Source organism: Hippopotamus amphibius, chromosome 4 (genome assembly GCF_030028045.1).
Source record: "Hippopotamus amphibius kiboko isolate mHipAmp2 chromosome 4, mHipAmp2.hap2, whole genome shotgun sequence".
In the NCBI taxonomy this organism is placed as follows: Eukaryota; Metazoa; Chordata; class Mammalia; order Artiodactyla; family Hippopotamidae; genus Hippopotamus; species Hippopotamus amphibius.
In genome coordinates, this window is record NC_080189.1 from 28509821 (window position 1) to 28525879 (window position 16059).

The 16059-nt window shown below is 35.4% G+C and overlaps 1 protein-coding gene and 1 non-coding gene across 2 annotated transcripts in view; one reads left to right on the plus strand and one right to left on the minus strand.

The window, feature by feature from the left end:
• IQUB (IQ motif and ubiquitin domain containing) overlaps positions 1 to 16059 on the plus strand; it is a 56025-nt gene that overhangs the window by 14579 nt on the left and 25387 nt on the right. The window contains exon 8 of the mRNA XM_057733176.1: positions 6730 to 6940. Within this exon, the coding sequence (XP_057589159.1) occupies positions 6730 to 6940 (211 nt within the window). The remainder of the gene's footprint in view (positions 1 to 6729; positions 6941 to 16059) is intronic.
• On the minus strand, positions 5777 to 5825 carry LOC130852743 (U7 small nuclear RNA). The gene has a single exon (XR_009053464.1). It is a non-coding gene; the product is annotated as a U7 small nuclear RNA (small nuclear RNA).

Below are 16059 nucleotides of genomic sequence, written 5' to 3' on the forward strand. Positions count from 1 at the left end.
TCTGTGTGCCGCAACTAAGACCTGGCACAGCCAAAATAAATACATAAGTATTAAAAAAAAATTTGCAGAAAATTCCTCACTCAGATTTTTCTTTTTCTTACTTTTCATTGGGAGATAATTATAAATGGAACTTTAAAGAAGTTTCTTGTACACCTAACATTATATCACAAACATTTCTCTACCTTTTATTATTTATTATAAACAATTTGTCACTATATTATTCCACAGTTACCACTATAATTTAATTACTCTCTTTTGTAGGACATATAGACATGTTTTCATCAAAATCTTAATGCTATATAAATTGTAGTGTGCATTTTAAAAATATTTAGAGAAGATGTTGAAAGTTGAATTACTAGGGCAAAAATGATAACTTTTTCAAAGTTTCAAGATATTACCAAAATGTTTTTCAGAAATATTTTACCAAATTATATACCCATAAACCATTTATAAGAGCCCATTCCATGCTGACTTCACCAATAGCACATATTTTTAAAAAAATGTTTGTCTCCTTATAGATGTTACATGTATTTTTATATTTTCTCTCAACCTGTTACTCATAATTAGTTTATGATGTCTTTCATTATAGTCAAATTTATTAATATTCTCCTTTATGGTTTTTGCATTTTATGTATTGTTATAAAAGGCTGTATCATCCCACAGTCATAAATAAATATAACTTTCTTTTGTAGTTTGTGTGTGTGTACAACTTTATCTGGATTTTAAAAAATGATATGAGGAAGAGTTAAGTTTTATTTTTTCCAAATGTAATGCCAGTTTCTCAGTACCATGAATATTCGAGCTTATTCTCTCCACAGTAATTTAATGTATACTAAATTTTCATATGTACATGCATCTGTTTCTGATTTGTGCATTCTTTCATTAATGTATGTTTCTTCTCTGTCAGTAGTGTATTATTTATTTATTTTAAAATAAATTTATTTATTTATTTATTGGCTGCGTTGGGTCTTCGTTGCAGTGCCGCAGGCTTTCTCTAGTTGCAGAGATCAGGGGCTACTCTTCATTGTGGTGCTTGGGCTGCTTGTTGTGGTGGCTTCTCTTGTTGTGGAGCATGGGCTCTAGGTGCGAGGGCTTCAGTAGTTGTGGCACACAGGCTCAATAGTTGTGGCTCATGGGCTCTGAAGCAGAGGCTCAATAGTTGTGGTGCACGGGCTTAGTTGTTCCATGGCATGTGGGATCTTCCTAGAGCAGGGATTGAACCTGTGTCCCCTGCGTTGGCAGGCGAATTCTTAACCACTGTGCCACCTAGGAAGTCCCTAGTGTATTGTTTTAATTACTACTGATTTATAATATATTTGAGACCTGGTACATTAGGTTATACCTCATTGTTCTTCCATTTCAAGACTGTCTTGACTATTAATGCAAGTTTTTCTGCCATATGAGTTTCAGAGTCAGTTTGCAGTTTTCATGAAAAATTGGTGATCTTGCTCAGAAGTACATTGATCAGTTGGGGAAAAATTGAGACCTTTACCCTATTAAACATTTGGGGTTTCAGTTAAACATGACATACAAAGCATATGCATTTTATCTCTGCTACCTCCTAGCACCATTTTGTTTGAGTAAAAAGAATCGAAAGCAGTGATTTTGTTCTTTGTGTGACAAGAAACATGGAGCTAGACTGCTGTTCTAGCCCAATTAGCCTAGGACATCAAGAGCGGAGCCTGTAGCCTGAGTCTATTGACTCATTGCACTGAAGGAGACTGCTCACCGAGGAACCATGCACCTAACTTTAGAGCTTACTTTATCAATACCTGCAGTTATTCCAGCCTGAAGAATAATTTTGTTTTCAACATTTTTTTTTTCATTTTATTTATTTATTTATTTATTATTTTTTGGGGGGGTACACCAAGTTCAATCATCTGTTTTCATACACATACCCCCATATTCCCTCCCTCCAGCCTGAAGGATTTTTACATCTTCAGTCCAAACTGATTTTCACAAAAGGGAAAGATGGAGTTACTATAGAGTTTTGGGGAGAAGGGAAGTTTTGGTGAAATTTAAGTGATATGGTATTTTGATTGTCTCAGTGTAAAACAAGGTTGTGTGTAGGTGGGTCAGCCTCAGGTCTGGATGAGACATGGACCAGAGTCCTGTCCCTTTGGTAGCAAAGTTAGGAGAGAGATATGGAATGTTGTTTCTTCTCTGAAGTTCAGCACATTGGTTGTAAATCAAGGCTGCTTCTCTCTGTCAAAATAACATAGATCCTCCAGCAAGAGTGGGATGTTTCATTCTTAGTGATCTAATTTTAGACAGCAAAGTTTATGATAGATTATGATTTTAGAGAACAAAGTTTCTCAGAGAGTAAGAAAATAGTAGTTACTCAAAGAAGGGGGTTGTTACGACATTTTATAGCTGCGGTGTGTTCTTGGGAGAAATATTGTTTCCAGTTAATTTTGTAGCTGACTTTATTTGTGCCTGGTATTCGAGCCTGATAGATTCTTATTTTCTCAATCCAGATTAATTTTTAATTTCTTCCTGTGCAGAGCCACCTGGCTGGTAGCCCTGTTATGTCATCAGGAACCTGAGCTCCTTTTACTCTTCCTCTCCATTAATCTTATTATCATGAACTTGTTACTATATGATGATAAAATGGTTAATCAGCCTTCAGCATAATGTCTGCATTCTGCAAGAAGAAGGGAGAAGTCAAGGGACCATGTCCCATGGATGCCATTCTAGAATTTTCCCTGAAAGCCCCAGCCAGCGATTAAACTTAAATCTCATTGGCCTGAACTTGGTCATGTGACTGTCACTGCTGGAAGTGTGCGATAATTACATTTTCAAGGTTTCATATTGTTGCTCCTCAGTAAGATTGAGATTTTCTTAGTAAGGAAGCAGGAGAGAAAGACCTATTAGGTGGGGAAATGGACAACACTATGCCCACTACAACATTTTCCAAACTTCAATAAAATGATACTAAAAGAATAAGAAAAGTATAAACATACAGGAACAAAGAATATATGGGAGGAGAAGAGAGTAAATGTCAGTCGATTTTTTAAAGTTGTAAAGCAGATGGAGAAGTGTTAACTTGACTTACTTGAGCAGAGGAAGTGAAAATCTAAATGCCTGCCAAGGGGGATGGCATCAAGAACCAAATCAGTTTGTCCCATAGAATCTTGGAAAGTGAATTGGAGGGTCTGTGGAACATGGAAGTGAGATGTGAGCTGTAAACAGAGGGGTTGGTTAAAAGCCAATGTAAGGAGTAAATTTCTATTTAATCAGTTCTTCTTATATCTTGACTGATTCCTTTCTATTTGTATCATGTTTATTTTATTCTTGAACTTCTTGAGTTCAATGCTTAGTATGTATTTTAAATCTTTTTTGTAGTAAGCAAGATTATGTTGTGTGACGACCGGTATTTTTGTACTCATTCCTGCCATCTCATTTTGTTTTTCATTTATTATTTGTTCTTGTTGTTTGTTTATTCTTTTGTTTATTCTTTTACTAACCTCTTTTTTTTTTGGTTTGACTAAACTTTTCATTTTCATTGTTTTGTTCTTTCATTGTTCTTTTCATAGTTTTGTTCTTTCATAGTTCACTTTGTTTCTGTTTTTCAGTTGTTTACTCATAAGGATTTTTAATGCACTTAATATTTTTTTATACCAAATGTGTATTTAATCAGGCTCTGTATCTTTTCCATGAACAAGTCAAGAACCCTACAGGCTTTTCTTCATTTCTTTCTCCTCCTCACTCACTCCTCCCATTCAGTGAGAATTTTATCTGTAATTACAATTGTATATATATTACATCATTATAATTTACTATATAATTATAACTTCAGATTGTTTTTATATACATACATCAATATAATTATATGAATTTTTTCAAATAAGATATATTAAGTTTAAAACATATTTTGGAAGTTTTTGCTCACTTCTTTAATTTTTCCTCTTTATTCTTATTGGAACATATTCTCTAGTAATTATTTCAGATATTGTGCATGAGAAGTGAACCATCTAAGTCCTATTGAATGAACCTCCTTTTGAGTTTTAGTTTGAGTATAGAAGGTTAGATTCAAACTTATTTTCAGAATTATTTTCTTTTATATCTTTGAAGCTGTTTTTGATGAAAAATCTGATGTCATTGGGATTCTCAGTTGTTTCCTCTTTCTGGAAGCTTTTAGGGTTTTCACTTAATCCTTAGTAATCTTATCATGATGTGCTTGAGACTTGGTGATGGAGCCTTTCTACCTGAGAGCTCATGTCTTTAGTTTTGGAAAATGCTCTTCTATTATATTTTGAGCAATTTCTCTAATCCAACTTTTTTCATTCTGTCTGGAACTTGTATCAGATGTATTTTGGAATGTCTACATTTATCTCCCATGTGTCTTAATATTCCTCCATTTTATCTAACCTTTATGACCTTTCATCCTGCATTCTAAAAGATTTTCTTGTCTAAGTTTCTTGCTTACTAATTCCTTCTTAGACTCTGCACATTCCACAGATCAGCAGGATAGACTACTAGTTATTGGCTGATACCTATTCTTCCTGTTGTAGTAAAGCTTTACCTGGCCACGAGGCTGCAACACTGAAAACTACATTTTATCACCTCTTTTCTATGTTGGTGAGGCCGAGGAACTAAGGCCTAGAAAAAGAAATGTGAGGGGAGACAATGTGTGTGCCTTCTGGATATTGCTCTTAACGTGACTGGGTTGCAATTCTTTTGTCTTTTCCCCCTTTCTACTGGCTAGAAGATGATGGTAAGTGGACCAGCCACTAGGATACCCAAGTGGGAAGCCATTTGTAATGTAACACAGAGCTTCCTACTAGCCCTAAACTGCTTGCCAACCCCTGGGCCAATCCCTGGATTATCATGGGAGAAGGGGAAAACTACGTTGCTTAAACAACTGTGTTTTAGTATCCTTAATAAGTTTAACAAGTTTAGTATCCTTAATAAGTTTAGCAAGCTAAACACACTGTACTGATTTTTTCAGCTTCAAAAATAAAAATGTTGTCATAGTCTTTTGTTGCTTCTTTTATATTGATTCAACAGTCTGTCCTTTCTCTCTGAAAATGTTTATTGTCTCTGGTCTTGTTTTTTGTTTTGCTTTGTTTCATTTTACTCTAAAAAAGTGGTTCTAAAACTTCGGCATGCATCAGAACATCTGGAGAACTTGCAGATATACAGAATCCATGCCCACCCCAGAATCTCTGATTCAGTCGCTCTGGGATGGGCCTGAGAATTTGCATTTCTAACAATTTTCCAGATGCTACTGCTGCTGCTGATCTGGCCGTTGTCCTTTGAGAACCTCTGTTCTAGTAATTCTCTTTCACACAAATGTAATTCTGCGTTGAATGAGGAGCCTTTTATTTTTCTGGCTATTCTCAAATCTTTGGTTACTCTTGGGTGTATACGCAAGAGTATTTGAAATTCCTGATGTCCAATATGCTGCAACATATTTGTTTACTACAGCCTTACCCCAGCGGCTTTAGGGGATAGGCAAGCCTTGATTCTGGGAGGCAGCTCGTTTTCTGGAGAGGGGGCTTCTAGTCACCCTGGGTTCACAAGCCTTCTGGGACACTAACCACGCTGGCCAAGAGGCCAATACCTCTGATGCTGTTTATCTAAGTTGTTTTAGAGGAGCCTGTCCCATCTGCATTTTTCAAGCAGTCACCTTGTTGGTTGCCCTAAGACCCCTTCCGCTCCCAGGATCCACCAGTTTTGGAGCTGAAACATTTTAGAGGCACTTGTGTATTTTCTAGCTTGCCTCTCCAGTGCGTGATTAGGCTGTAGATCCCTTCAATCTTTTTTCCCCCTGTGGGGACTGGAAAACCTGCTAGACAAATTCTAAAAGAGCTGTAACACTAATTACTTCTTCAGTTTATTCCACCTGTCTCCTTTCTTGAAGCGAATTCTTTCAAGCATCTGTTCTGTTGGAGGACTCCTTCAGTATGATCCAATATCCAATCAATATCTTTATTGGTTTCTGCTTCTATAATTTTTCTGTAATTATCAGGGATTAGGATGAGGGGACAGGATGTGCCAGCATATTCTCTACCCTCAATCATAAACCAGACTCTCTACACTTTGCTTTTTTCTAAATGAATTTAGTAAATAAAAGCAAAAATTCAATTATATCACAAGCTTTATGAGACTCTAGTACTATGTTGTACCTTCAAACATATATGTTTTTCTCACAATTTAACAAATACATGTTTGCTTTGGTAGTTTCCATATATAACCCATGTGCTGTGTGGTTGGTAAATACCATTTTTTAAAAGATATGAGCCTAGGGTAATGATGATTAAGAAAAACTACAGGTAATTAATATTCATAGCAACAATATAATAGTATTTATTGAGGACTGTGGTGTACCAGGCTTGAGCTAAGCGCTTTATATGCATACTGTTATTATCACAAGTTTGCAGGTAAGGCTACTGAAGCACAGAGAAGGTAAGTAACTTACCCCAAATTAACTGACTAGTGAGTAGCAGAGGGAAGATTTAAACTAAGTTTTACTCCAGAGCCTGTGCTCTTAATGTCATACTAACTGCCTCTTATGAAGGTATACTTGCTCCTAGACTTCAAAGTCAAATAGCTGATGTGAATTATCTATGACTTTTCTGTTATAATGTATGTGAGAATATATGGCATAGAGATAAAACTAGACTCTCAGTATTTTGCAGTAGTTATTGAATTGGAATAGAAATAATCATTGTTGCCTTTCATTGTCTGGTAAGGTTGACCATATTTTATTTCCTTTAACTATAGGTAATCGTGATACAGACTTACTACAGACAGTGGCATGCAAAAGTTGTGGTAGAGAATTTAAAAAGGCAGAAAATGTTAAGGTTGCAATGGGAAGCAGAGGAAGAACTAAGGAAGAAAAGAGAAAAAGAAGAGTGGATGAAATTGGATTATTACCGGAGGCATAATCCTCAAACAAAAGAAGATTTTGAACTTCTTTATAATGCACTAGAACGTAAGTTTGAAATTGGCTTTGCATAAAATATTAATGTTATAATTTTTCATTAGTAGGAAAAATAGGTTTACTAAAGACAAGAGGCAGACCCTGTTATTTTAGGAAGATGCCTGGGGAATCTGGACTAGAGAATTTTAAAAGGCGAATAGTGTCTTACATTTGGGACAGGAATTAAGGCTGGAGTGAAATTGGAAATGCTTTTATATTAACAATGGATAAATAAAATGTGATTACAACTCTGTAAATCATTCAGTTTTAGTATATTATCTCATTTCATCCTCATCCCTATGAGATAAAAAGAGAAAGTATTGTCCAATCTGACTCTCTGATGGTCTTGGGAATTTGTGAACTCAGAGTTGGGCTGTCCTGAACCTCTCAGTCAGCATTCCATTTCTGATTCTGCTCTTTAGAGGAGATACCTTTTTATTCCCCCCTAGTAGTAATGATTATAAAAATATATATATATTTTCTACACGTTGGAATTTTATGGCTTATTTCTTCCACACAATGTGTGGTAGTCATTGACACAGTTGAAAACTTCAGTTACATGAAAAAGCCAATGACTCCCTACTTTGGGCAGTAGATACCCTGTTCTTCTTGAAGCCTTTCCTTGGTGCCCACCTTCTAATCTCATCTTAAATGTCACCTATCAAGGGCTTTTGTGACTTACAATACAACTTGGATATCACATTATTGTCTCATGGTTCTCACTGAACCCCAAACTTTTAATTTATAACACCGCAATCTGTAACAATAGATTTTTTTAACGTTAATTTTTACCACTGGTTGTAAGCTCCATAAGCGAATTACATTTATTTTTTGGATGACCTCTCTTTCTCTGTGCTTAACTCACATGCCCAACAAATACTGGTAGGATGAATAAGTGAATGAATGAAGGGAAACCCAAACAGGTCTCCATGCAGTTGTCTCTAGCTTCCGCTTTCCCAGGAGTACCTCTAAAGTGGGAGTAACTGAAACAGAAGAGTTATTCATTACCTAAGATACCGGAAAGTAAAGTTGGGCTCTTGTGATGACATAGAAGAATTTTAAAATTAAAAATAGCCTCAGTTTTTTTTTTTTTAGTTGGACATAGTCTTTTTATTCAAAGAAATAATAGTCTTTGGCTTCTTGATTATTCGTAATATTAACTTAAGCAAATTTTCTTGCTGTAACTTTGTTTCTTTATATACTGTTTGCTTGTGGGTGTTATTATGTGGTCTGTTACTCACGTCATCCTTTCCTCTCTAATCGAATACAATTTTAGGTGCCAGATATTGGGTCTGTTTAAATAGCTATACGATAATATGCTATTTACTGAAGATGATACAATTAAACACTAGGTCTGACAGGCAACAGTAATACATCTATCTCTTTTTTTTTTTTTTTTGATTATTTTTTTGGGGGTACACAGGTTCAATCATCTGTTTTTATACACATATCCCCGTATTCCCTCCCTTCCTTGACTCCCCCCCACCTCGAGTACCCCCCACCCTCCCTGCCCCAGTCCTCTAAGGCATCTTCCATCTGTCTCTTTGATAACGTGCAAACTTGAGTGGCTTAGGAGTGTGGCAGTGTTTGAGGTAGTAGTTAAGCCTGCTCCTGAGGTTTGTATGCCCCTTTTTCCTTTTTTGTGATCACTCACCTCTGCAAATACTATCTGTTTTATTTTAAATGTCTCTTCTATTTCCATTTGCTCTCAGATGAAAATAAAGTTTGTTTCTTAGTGTTAATAGTTAAACAGTGAGCACTGTTAGCGAGGTGTCTATGAAAGGTCTTATTGACAAGTATGAAACTAAAGTTGTATATAGCAGAACTCTATTCAAATAATATTCCAAAATCACACGAGTAAACAAAGGATATCATTGTTATTTTGTTTGGTTAACAGGCAACTACAAAATAGTGGAAAATATGCTTAATAAGTTTCTACCTTTTCTACTTATTAGTGGTATTAACTTGGACACGTTACTCCTTTCTCCTAAGCCTCAGTTTCTTTGTCTATAAAAGGACTTGATAATTTCTGGCATATCTACTTCAGAGGGCTTTATAAAGTAAAAAATACAAAATATTACATTTATAAGTACTTAAAAATACAAAGATATATGCATATATAAGTTACTATTATAAAGTAAATAATTTTATACAGATTTTCTACATTAAAGTAGAACAGATATATTTCATATGGTTACACGTGATTTGTAAGGAAGAAAATGAAAATGAAATTTCTTACATAAAAGAAACATCTCTTAGTTTTCTTCCAGGCTTAAAATTCTAAATTAGAACTCCAAGAATAATATTTTTTAAGTTCTATTTTGTTGTAGTTAAAATTCTGGTTCACAAGCTCAGTAATTTATACAGCTCTTCTATTTAAAATAATTTTCATTCCATATTCTTTGCTCTGGTCTTTGAAACTGTTGCCCTCTTGTGGTTCATAGTGACAATTACATAATTTTACAACCTAATAACAAAGTTTAACTTTTCCTCCAGATAACCTTTCCCTCAGTAATAAAAGCAAAATGATATCAATTTAGGAAAATGAATTTAAGTATATAAGCTAATATTCTGTATCGAAGACAACACTATCTCCAGGCAACAGTATTTGATTTTTATGTCTTTTTTTTTTCTTACAGCACTATGTTGAGGGCGACTTCTTTCATTGATCTGAATGGTCGCTCTTATCTCAGACTCTGTATAGGAGTCATCACCTTTAGGAAACCTCTCTTAACAACATGGATTGAGCTCAGAGCCTCTTTTCCTTGCCCCATGATTCTTTGCACATACTTTCTCTTAACTGTCCAGGTCTGAATCTAGGGCACCAGATAGGACCTTGCTCATTATATCTAAGAAATGTTTGTTGAATCTTCTACCCTTTGTTTTGTTTTAAATTAACTTGTGCTAGTGGTGTTTTCTGACTCTTTTCTAATTACTACCTCTTGATCTCAAGGTCCCTTGACTTCTTGCTTCAGGAAACTCCTGGACCCAGTCCATTGACAGATCTGGCCCTGGGCTTTCAGTCGGTATCTTTCTTGGTTCTTTCCATTTAGGCTTCCAGTCTGCGATGAGAATTGTAAAAAGCAGATGCATATATACTGCCAGTGGTGGAGAAAATATTGTATGTTCTGCTGTGTCTTGTTTGGAAATAGCAAATTTATTAGGTCTCAGAAATTTTAGAATGAGTATGGACTTTAAATTTTAGTACTATCCTTTCATTTTATAGTTGAACTTCAGACTCTGGAAATTAGGTAAACTGTTCAAGAATATAAGTTAAGGATATAAGATAAATGTGTTCTTTCAAATGAACCAGTCGCTGTAATATCTTTTTCTTTAAAAATATTGGGGGCCAATCCCAGCTTCCCCATTCCTCCCACCCATGACCCCCTTGCCTTTCCCCCTTGGCATCCATACATTTATTCTCTATGTCTGTGTCTCTATTTCTGCTTTGCAAGTAGGATCATCTATACCAATAAAAATTAATTAAAAAATAAAATGTTAAAAAAATACTGGAGGTTATTGACATCTGTTACAGGCTGAGTTGTGTTCCCCTCAGATTCAAATGTTGAAGTTCTAACCTCTAGTACCTCAGAATGTGACTGCATTTGGAGATAGGGCCTTTAAAGAACTAGTGAAGAAAAGGTGAGATCATATGGGACCCTAATCCAGTATGACTGGTATCCTTATAAGAAGAGGAGATTAGGACACAGACATGCACAGAGAGAAGATCCTGTGAAGACATTGAAGGAAGGTGACCCTTTACAAGCCCAGGAGAGAGGCCCTCAGGAGAAACTAATCCTGCCATCACCTTGATCTTGAACCTCCATCCTTCTGAACTGTGAGGAAATAAATTTCCATTATTTAAGCCACCCAGTCTGTGGTACTTTGCTATGACAGCCCTAGCAAACTGATGCAGGATTCCAATTTTTTTTGTTTGTTTGCTTTTATTATCATTCCCAGGGAGCATATATTTTATGAAAGCGGGAAGAATCTCTCAGTTTTCTCGATGTCTTCCCTGCGTAGCCCTGGAAACTGTCAAATCAGTTATAAAATTGGTTTTGTATAGCTGTTCTTGGCTCCTGTGTTTTTCTGTTCCTTATTACTAGTTGGGTCATGGTATTTTTCTGATGCCATTTTCTATCCTTTACTATAGATTTACAGGGAGGTTGTTCATCTAATGGAGAATTTTATTGGAATTAAGGTGCATTTTCATATTTCTAATTAGCTTCATTGGGTTGTTTCCTTTTTATTTTTTATTTATTTATTTATTTATTTTTTGGGGGTTGTTTCCTTTTTAAAAGTCATACTAGTAATTTAAGCAAAATATAAAATCTGACTATATATGGATATCAGTATATTCAAATACACATATGTATAGCTCCAGACTCACCCAGGACTTAAAGATTAACCTGGCAGACCAGTATATTGCATTTTGAGATTGGCAGAATAGCTTAAATAATATCCTAGTGGCCTAAATTTATTACCAGTTCCAAAGGTTTCTAATGAAAAGCTGGGAAGTAAAATATGCTTACTAATATCATTCAATTTTTATTTGCTTTCTGGGAACACCTGTATAACCCCATGAGGTAAATACTCTCAGTTGTTATTTCCACAAGCAAGCAATTTTCCTCTTTATTCATATACTACCTTTTCAGTATATGGATATTGTCAAATTTTTTAAAGTTTTTTGGTTGGTAAAACTGCTTTTAAATGATAAACTCATCAATCATGCATTTTCTGGACTTTCATAACATAATTTAGCTCCTAAATTTACAACTCTTTAGCTGAACACAATTTAGTTTTTAAACTTATAAATCCTCTTTTCGAATAGACCAAGCTGTACAGTATCTGAATAATGTATTCCTGGTAAGGGACAGAATGGATTCTTTTTTTTTAATTAATTAATTGATTAATTAATTTTATTGGCTGTGTTGGGTCTTCATTGCTGCACATGGGCTTTCTCTAGTTGCAGCGAGTGGGGGCTACTCTTCATTGTGGTGCACGGGCTCCTCATTGTGGTGGCTTCTCTTGTTGCAGAGCACGGGCTCTAGGCACGTGGGCTTCAGTAGTTGTGGCACATGGGCTTAATAGTTGTGGCTCTTGGGCTCTAGAGCGCAGGCTCAATAGTTGTGGTGCACGGGCTTTGTTGCTCTGCGGCATGTGGTATCTTCCTGGGGCAGGGCTTGAACCCGTGTCCCCTGCATTGGCAGGTGGATTCTTACCCACTGCGCCACCTAGGAAGTCCCCCAGAATGGATTCTTATAAAGAACATGAGTGACAAGTCCTTGACCTGATCAGGATGATTTCAAATCGAAATTTGAGAGGGGGAAGAAATAATCTGATAAAACTGTAAAACTAGATATCATGAAAGGCAGTGGTTATAACAGAAGAGGGCCAGAAACAACACTTAATGGCTTCAGATATATACCTTTCGATGCAGTGTTAAGGTAAACCTGAAATTTTAATAGAAGGAAAATACAATTTCTAATTATATAAATTATATATGAATATAATGTATTCTGAAATATCCCTGCAACACGAGACAATAATCATGCCTGGAATATAACAACAGAAGAGTACATTTTACTTGATTGAATCATATCTAATAGACAATAAGAGGAAGTAATCTTATGTCAAGAGGAGATTTACCCAAAGGAAGACTTTAAATCTCATGGTGAAAAATGTCGGGCTTTAGGGTAAGGATAAATGGAACGAGAAGCAAAAATTCTGTCCCAGTGGAAGGATTTTACAGTCTATCCAACTAGGGAGAGGCAAAGAGACAAGTTCACCCCTTCAAGAAGGCATTATGTCTTTTTCATTTCCATGTGTACCATCAAGACTTACAGAGTTCCTTTCAGATAATAAGTGCTCAAAAATTGCAGTTGAGTGTTTTAAATTGGCAAAGGAGTGATAGGATTTTGGCAAGTATTGCTATAATAACCAGATCAGGGAACGAGGTTTTTTGAAGTTCAGAAAAAAAAAATAGATTTGATTCTATGGCCAGAGTGCAGTTTCTGGGACTCTGAAGCTTCATCATTCTGACAATAAAGTAATAAATCATCTCGAAGTAAAAGAAAAGAATTACATGGCTAATTAAGTAAATATGACTTTCCAGTAGTAAACCAACTAATAAGTTCACATTGAAAAGGACTGTGATAAATGTCGAAGACTCAAGTGACTTTATGGACTAGTTGTTCAGAATAAAGAACAATAGGTCACTGTTTCTACTGTTTTGCTTCCATGTTCTGTGATGAACAGAGAACAAACATGGCTTCAATGAGTTCAGGTTCACAGACCAAATGTATATCCCAGGGGATCAAAGTCACACAGTTATCTTTCAGTAATCACAGAGGATGGGAGGTGTGCCCAGAAGACATGACCTTCCAGAGAAGGCTTGGGATTAACTGTTGCATACATTATAGCTTTTTATAATTCTGCCCCGCTCTCTGCCCCAATACACACTTGTCAGCTGCCTGATGAAATTTGAGACTTACTTATGTAGAATTCCCCCAAATTGACCTTACTGCAATTTTTATTTCATCCTTTGCGTTTGGTATGTAGTGATTTTTTAAAATTTCCTTAATGGTTGACAGTCATACCTCTTACTTCTTATTTGATTAAATTGTTATTTTTGATAGTATTTCTTATATTTCCAAGCAGATGGGAATATATTTCTTTTTTCAAGTTTCGTTATGAGTTATAGTTGAATTGTACTGTATCAAAAAATGCAGTTTTCAACATTTCTGATTTGGGGGATTTATGTTTTCTTCTTTAGAAGAAAAGCTTAATAGAGCTTTGAAAATAAGATATATTTTCTGCCTTTAGTGTTCAGGGCTTGATGTATATTAATTTAAATTTGTTACTCATACTGTGTCAAATATTTTTTGTTTTTAATTCTTCTTTACTTGACTGTCATAGATTAACTCATTTGTATTTTATTTATGTTTATATAATATAAAATATACTCACCCACAGTAGTGTTTATAACTCATAGAAGTTTTGCTTTGTATAGTTTAATGGGATGTCATTTTCAGTATAAACATTCATGAGAGTCATACCTTTCATCATAAAATTATCTTCTACCCCAAGCGATGAATTTTGAGCGTTCCCTGCCCCCCATTTTCAATATATTAGTATTGCCGCATCTGCTTTTTCTGTTCATATTTACCATCCCTTTATGTTTAACCTTAGTCTTTTACATCACTTCGTGTGCCTTCCGAAAACATCATGTCATTGGAATTTTTAAAAATCCTAATATTTTATTTTCAGTCAAAAAATCAAACCATTTCATATTTTTAAATATAACCATTATGCCTGATTTTGCTTCTCTCATCTTGCTTTATGCTTTTTGTTTCTTATGTTTTTGTCTGTTTCTGTACAAACATTTATGATTGTTATTATTTTCTGCAGTGATTTGGAACATAGGCATTCTTTAATTCCTTCTTAAAGTTTTCAAAGATGTTCTTAAAACAGGTGAACTGTCAAATGGATTCATAGTCTACCCTTTCCTCTAGTTCTGAGTCCTTGAATTAAGGTTTACTGCCTTCTGCTGGAGCGTCCACTTTCTGAGATGAGACAGCAGCAGTTTGGGGACGACCTTTGTGCCTCCTTGAGTGTCTTCATGCTGAAGACACTCACTGCCCAGCCTGCAGACACTCACTCCTGAATCTGCACTGAGGAATCTGCACTGTATCTTAAAGAAATTCCCCTAATATTTCTACCGTGTGGATCACACCTCTCTCTGATTTCCAGTATTGCTTCCGGTCTCTCCCTCTCCTCCCCCATTTCATATTTCTTATATCATTTCTAGAAGAACTTAGGTGAGGGGAGTTAGCAGCCTGTATATAAACCTCTGTCTTGTCATAAATTTTATATGCTGTATGTTAAAGAGGGACTAGACTTAGATGGGACATGAAATTATGTCAAATAACATGCAATTTAAGAAAGGGAAGTGTTTTTGTCTGGAAAAGAAAAAACTTAAGTGGACTGTAACAGCTAACTTCAATGCCATATGGTACAAAGAATTGGAACTTCCCTGGTGGCACATTAGTTAAGACTCCAAGCTCCCAATGCAGGGGTCTGGGGGTCAATCCCTGGCCAGGACACTAGATCCCACATGCATGCCGCAACTAAGAGTACACATACCACAACTAAGGAGCCTGCAAGCCGCAAAAAAGGAGCCTGCCTGCCTCAACTAAGACATAGTGCAACTAAATAAACAAACAAATAAATACAATTTAAAAAAGAAGGAGAAGAATAGACTGACTGTGTTTTGCCTCACAGGCTAGGACTAGGACCAGGGTGAGCAAATTAAACCTGTCCCAGCTGCTGGGAGGAGGATGGGTGTTGAACTATTTAATTTCTAAGGTTCTTTCCAACACTATTTTTCCTTTAACGTAAATAAGTTTGACATTTTTGAAATGTGGGATATAAAACAGTTTTCTTCCCCAAATTTAACATGTGTAAGAATTGAATGGAACACTTGTTAAAAAAAAATGTACATGAGCCCAGAAATTTTGATTTATTTAAGTTTGGGGTAGGATCTAGTACTCCATATTTTCTTAGGTTAATTTTGAGAATATGTTGTAATCTTTAGATAAAGTGAGTTTATAAAAATACTGTTCTTTGGCATTTTTTGGTTTGGGCTTAGGATGTATTTCATGCAACACATTCTTTTTTTAAAATTTTTATTTTATGTTGGAATAGAGTTGATTTACAATGTTGTGTCAGTTTCAGGTGTACAGCAAAGTGATTTAGTTATACATATGCATATATCCATTCTTTTTCAGATTCTTTTCTCATATAGGTTATTACAGAGTATTGAGCAGAGTTCTCTGTGCTATACAGTAGGTCCTTGTTGATGATCTATTTTATATATAGTTGTGTGCAACTCAGTGCTTGTTGCTAGTAACCAACACTTTAAAATATTGTAAATATTATTCTAACAATTCATTGGTTTGATTAAAGTGTAAATGTAGTTACTTTATAACATTTGCTGATATAGTTAGGGTTCTGTAAAGAAATGGAAAATGGTTCTGTACGTGCTAGTAATGAAGAAAACAACTGAAGTCAACAATTCTAGATAAAACTGTCAATTTGGGTACTGGGGGAAGCAGACCCCAAGATGGAGT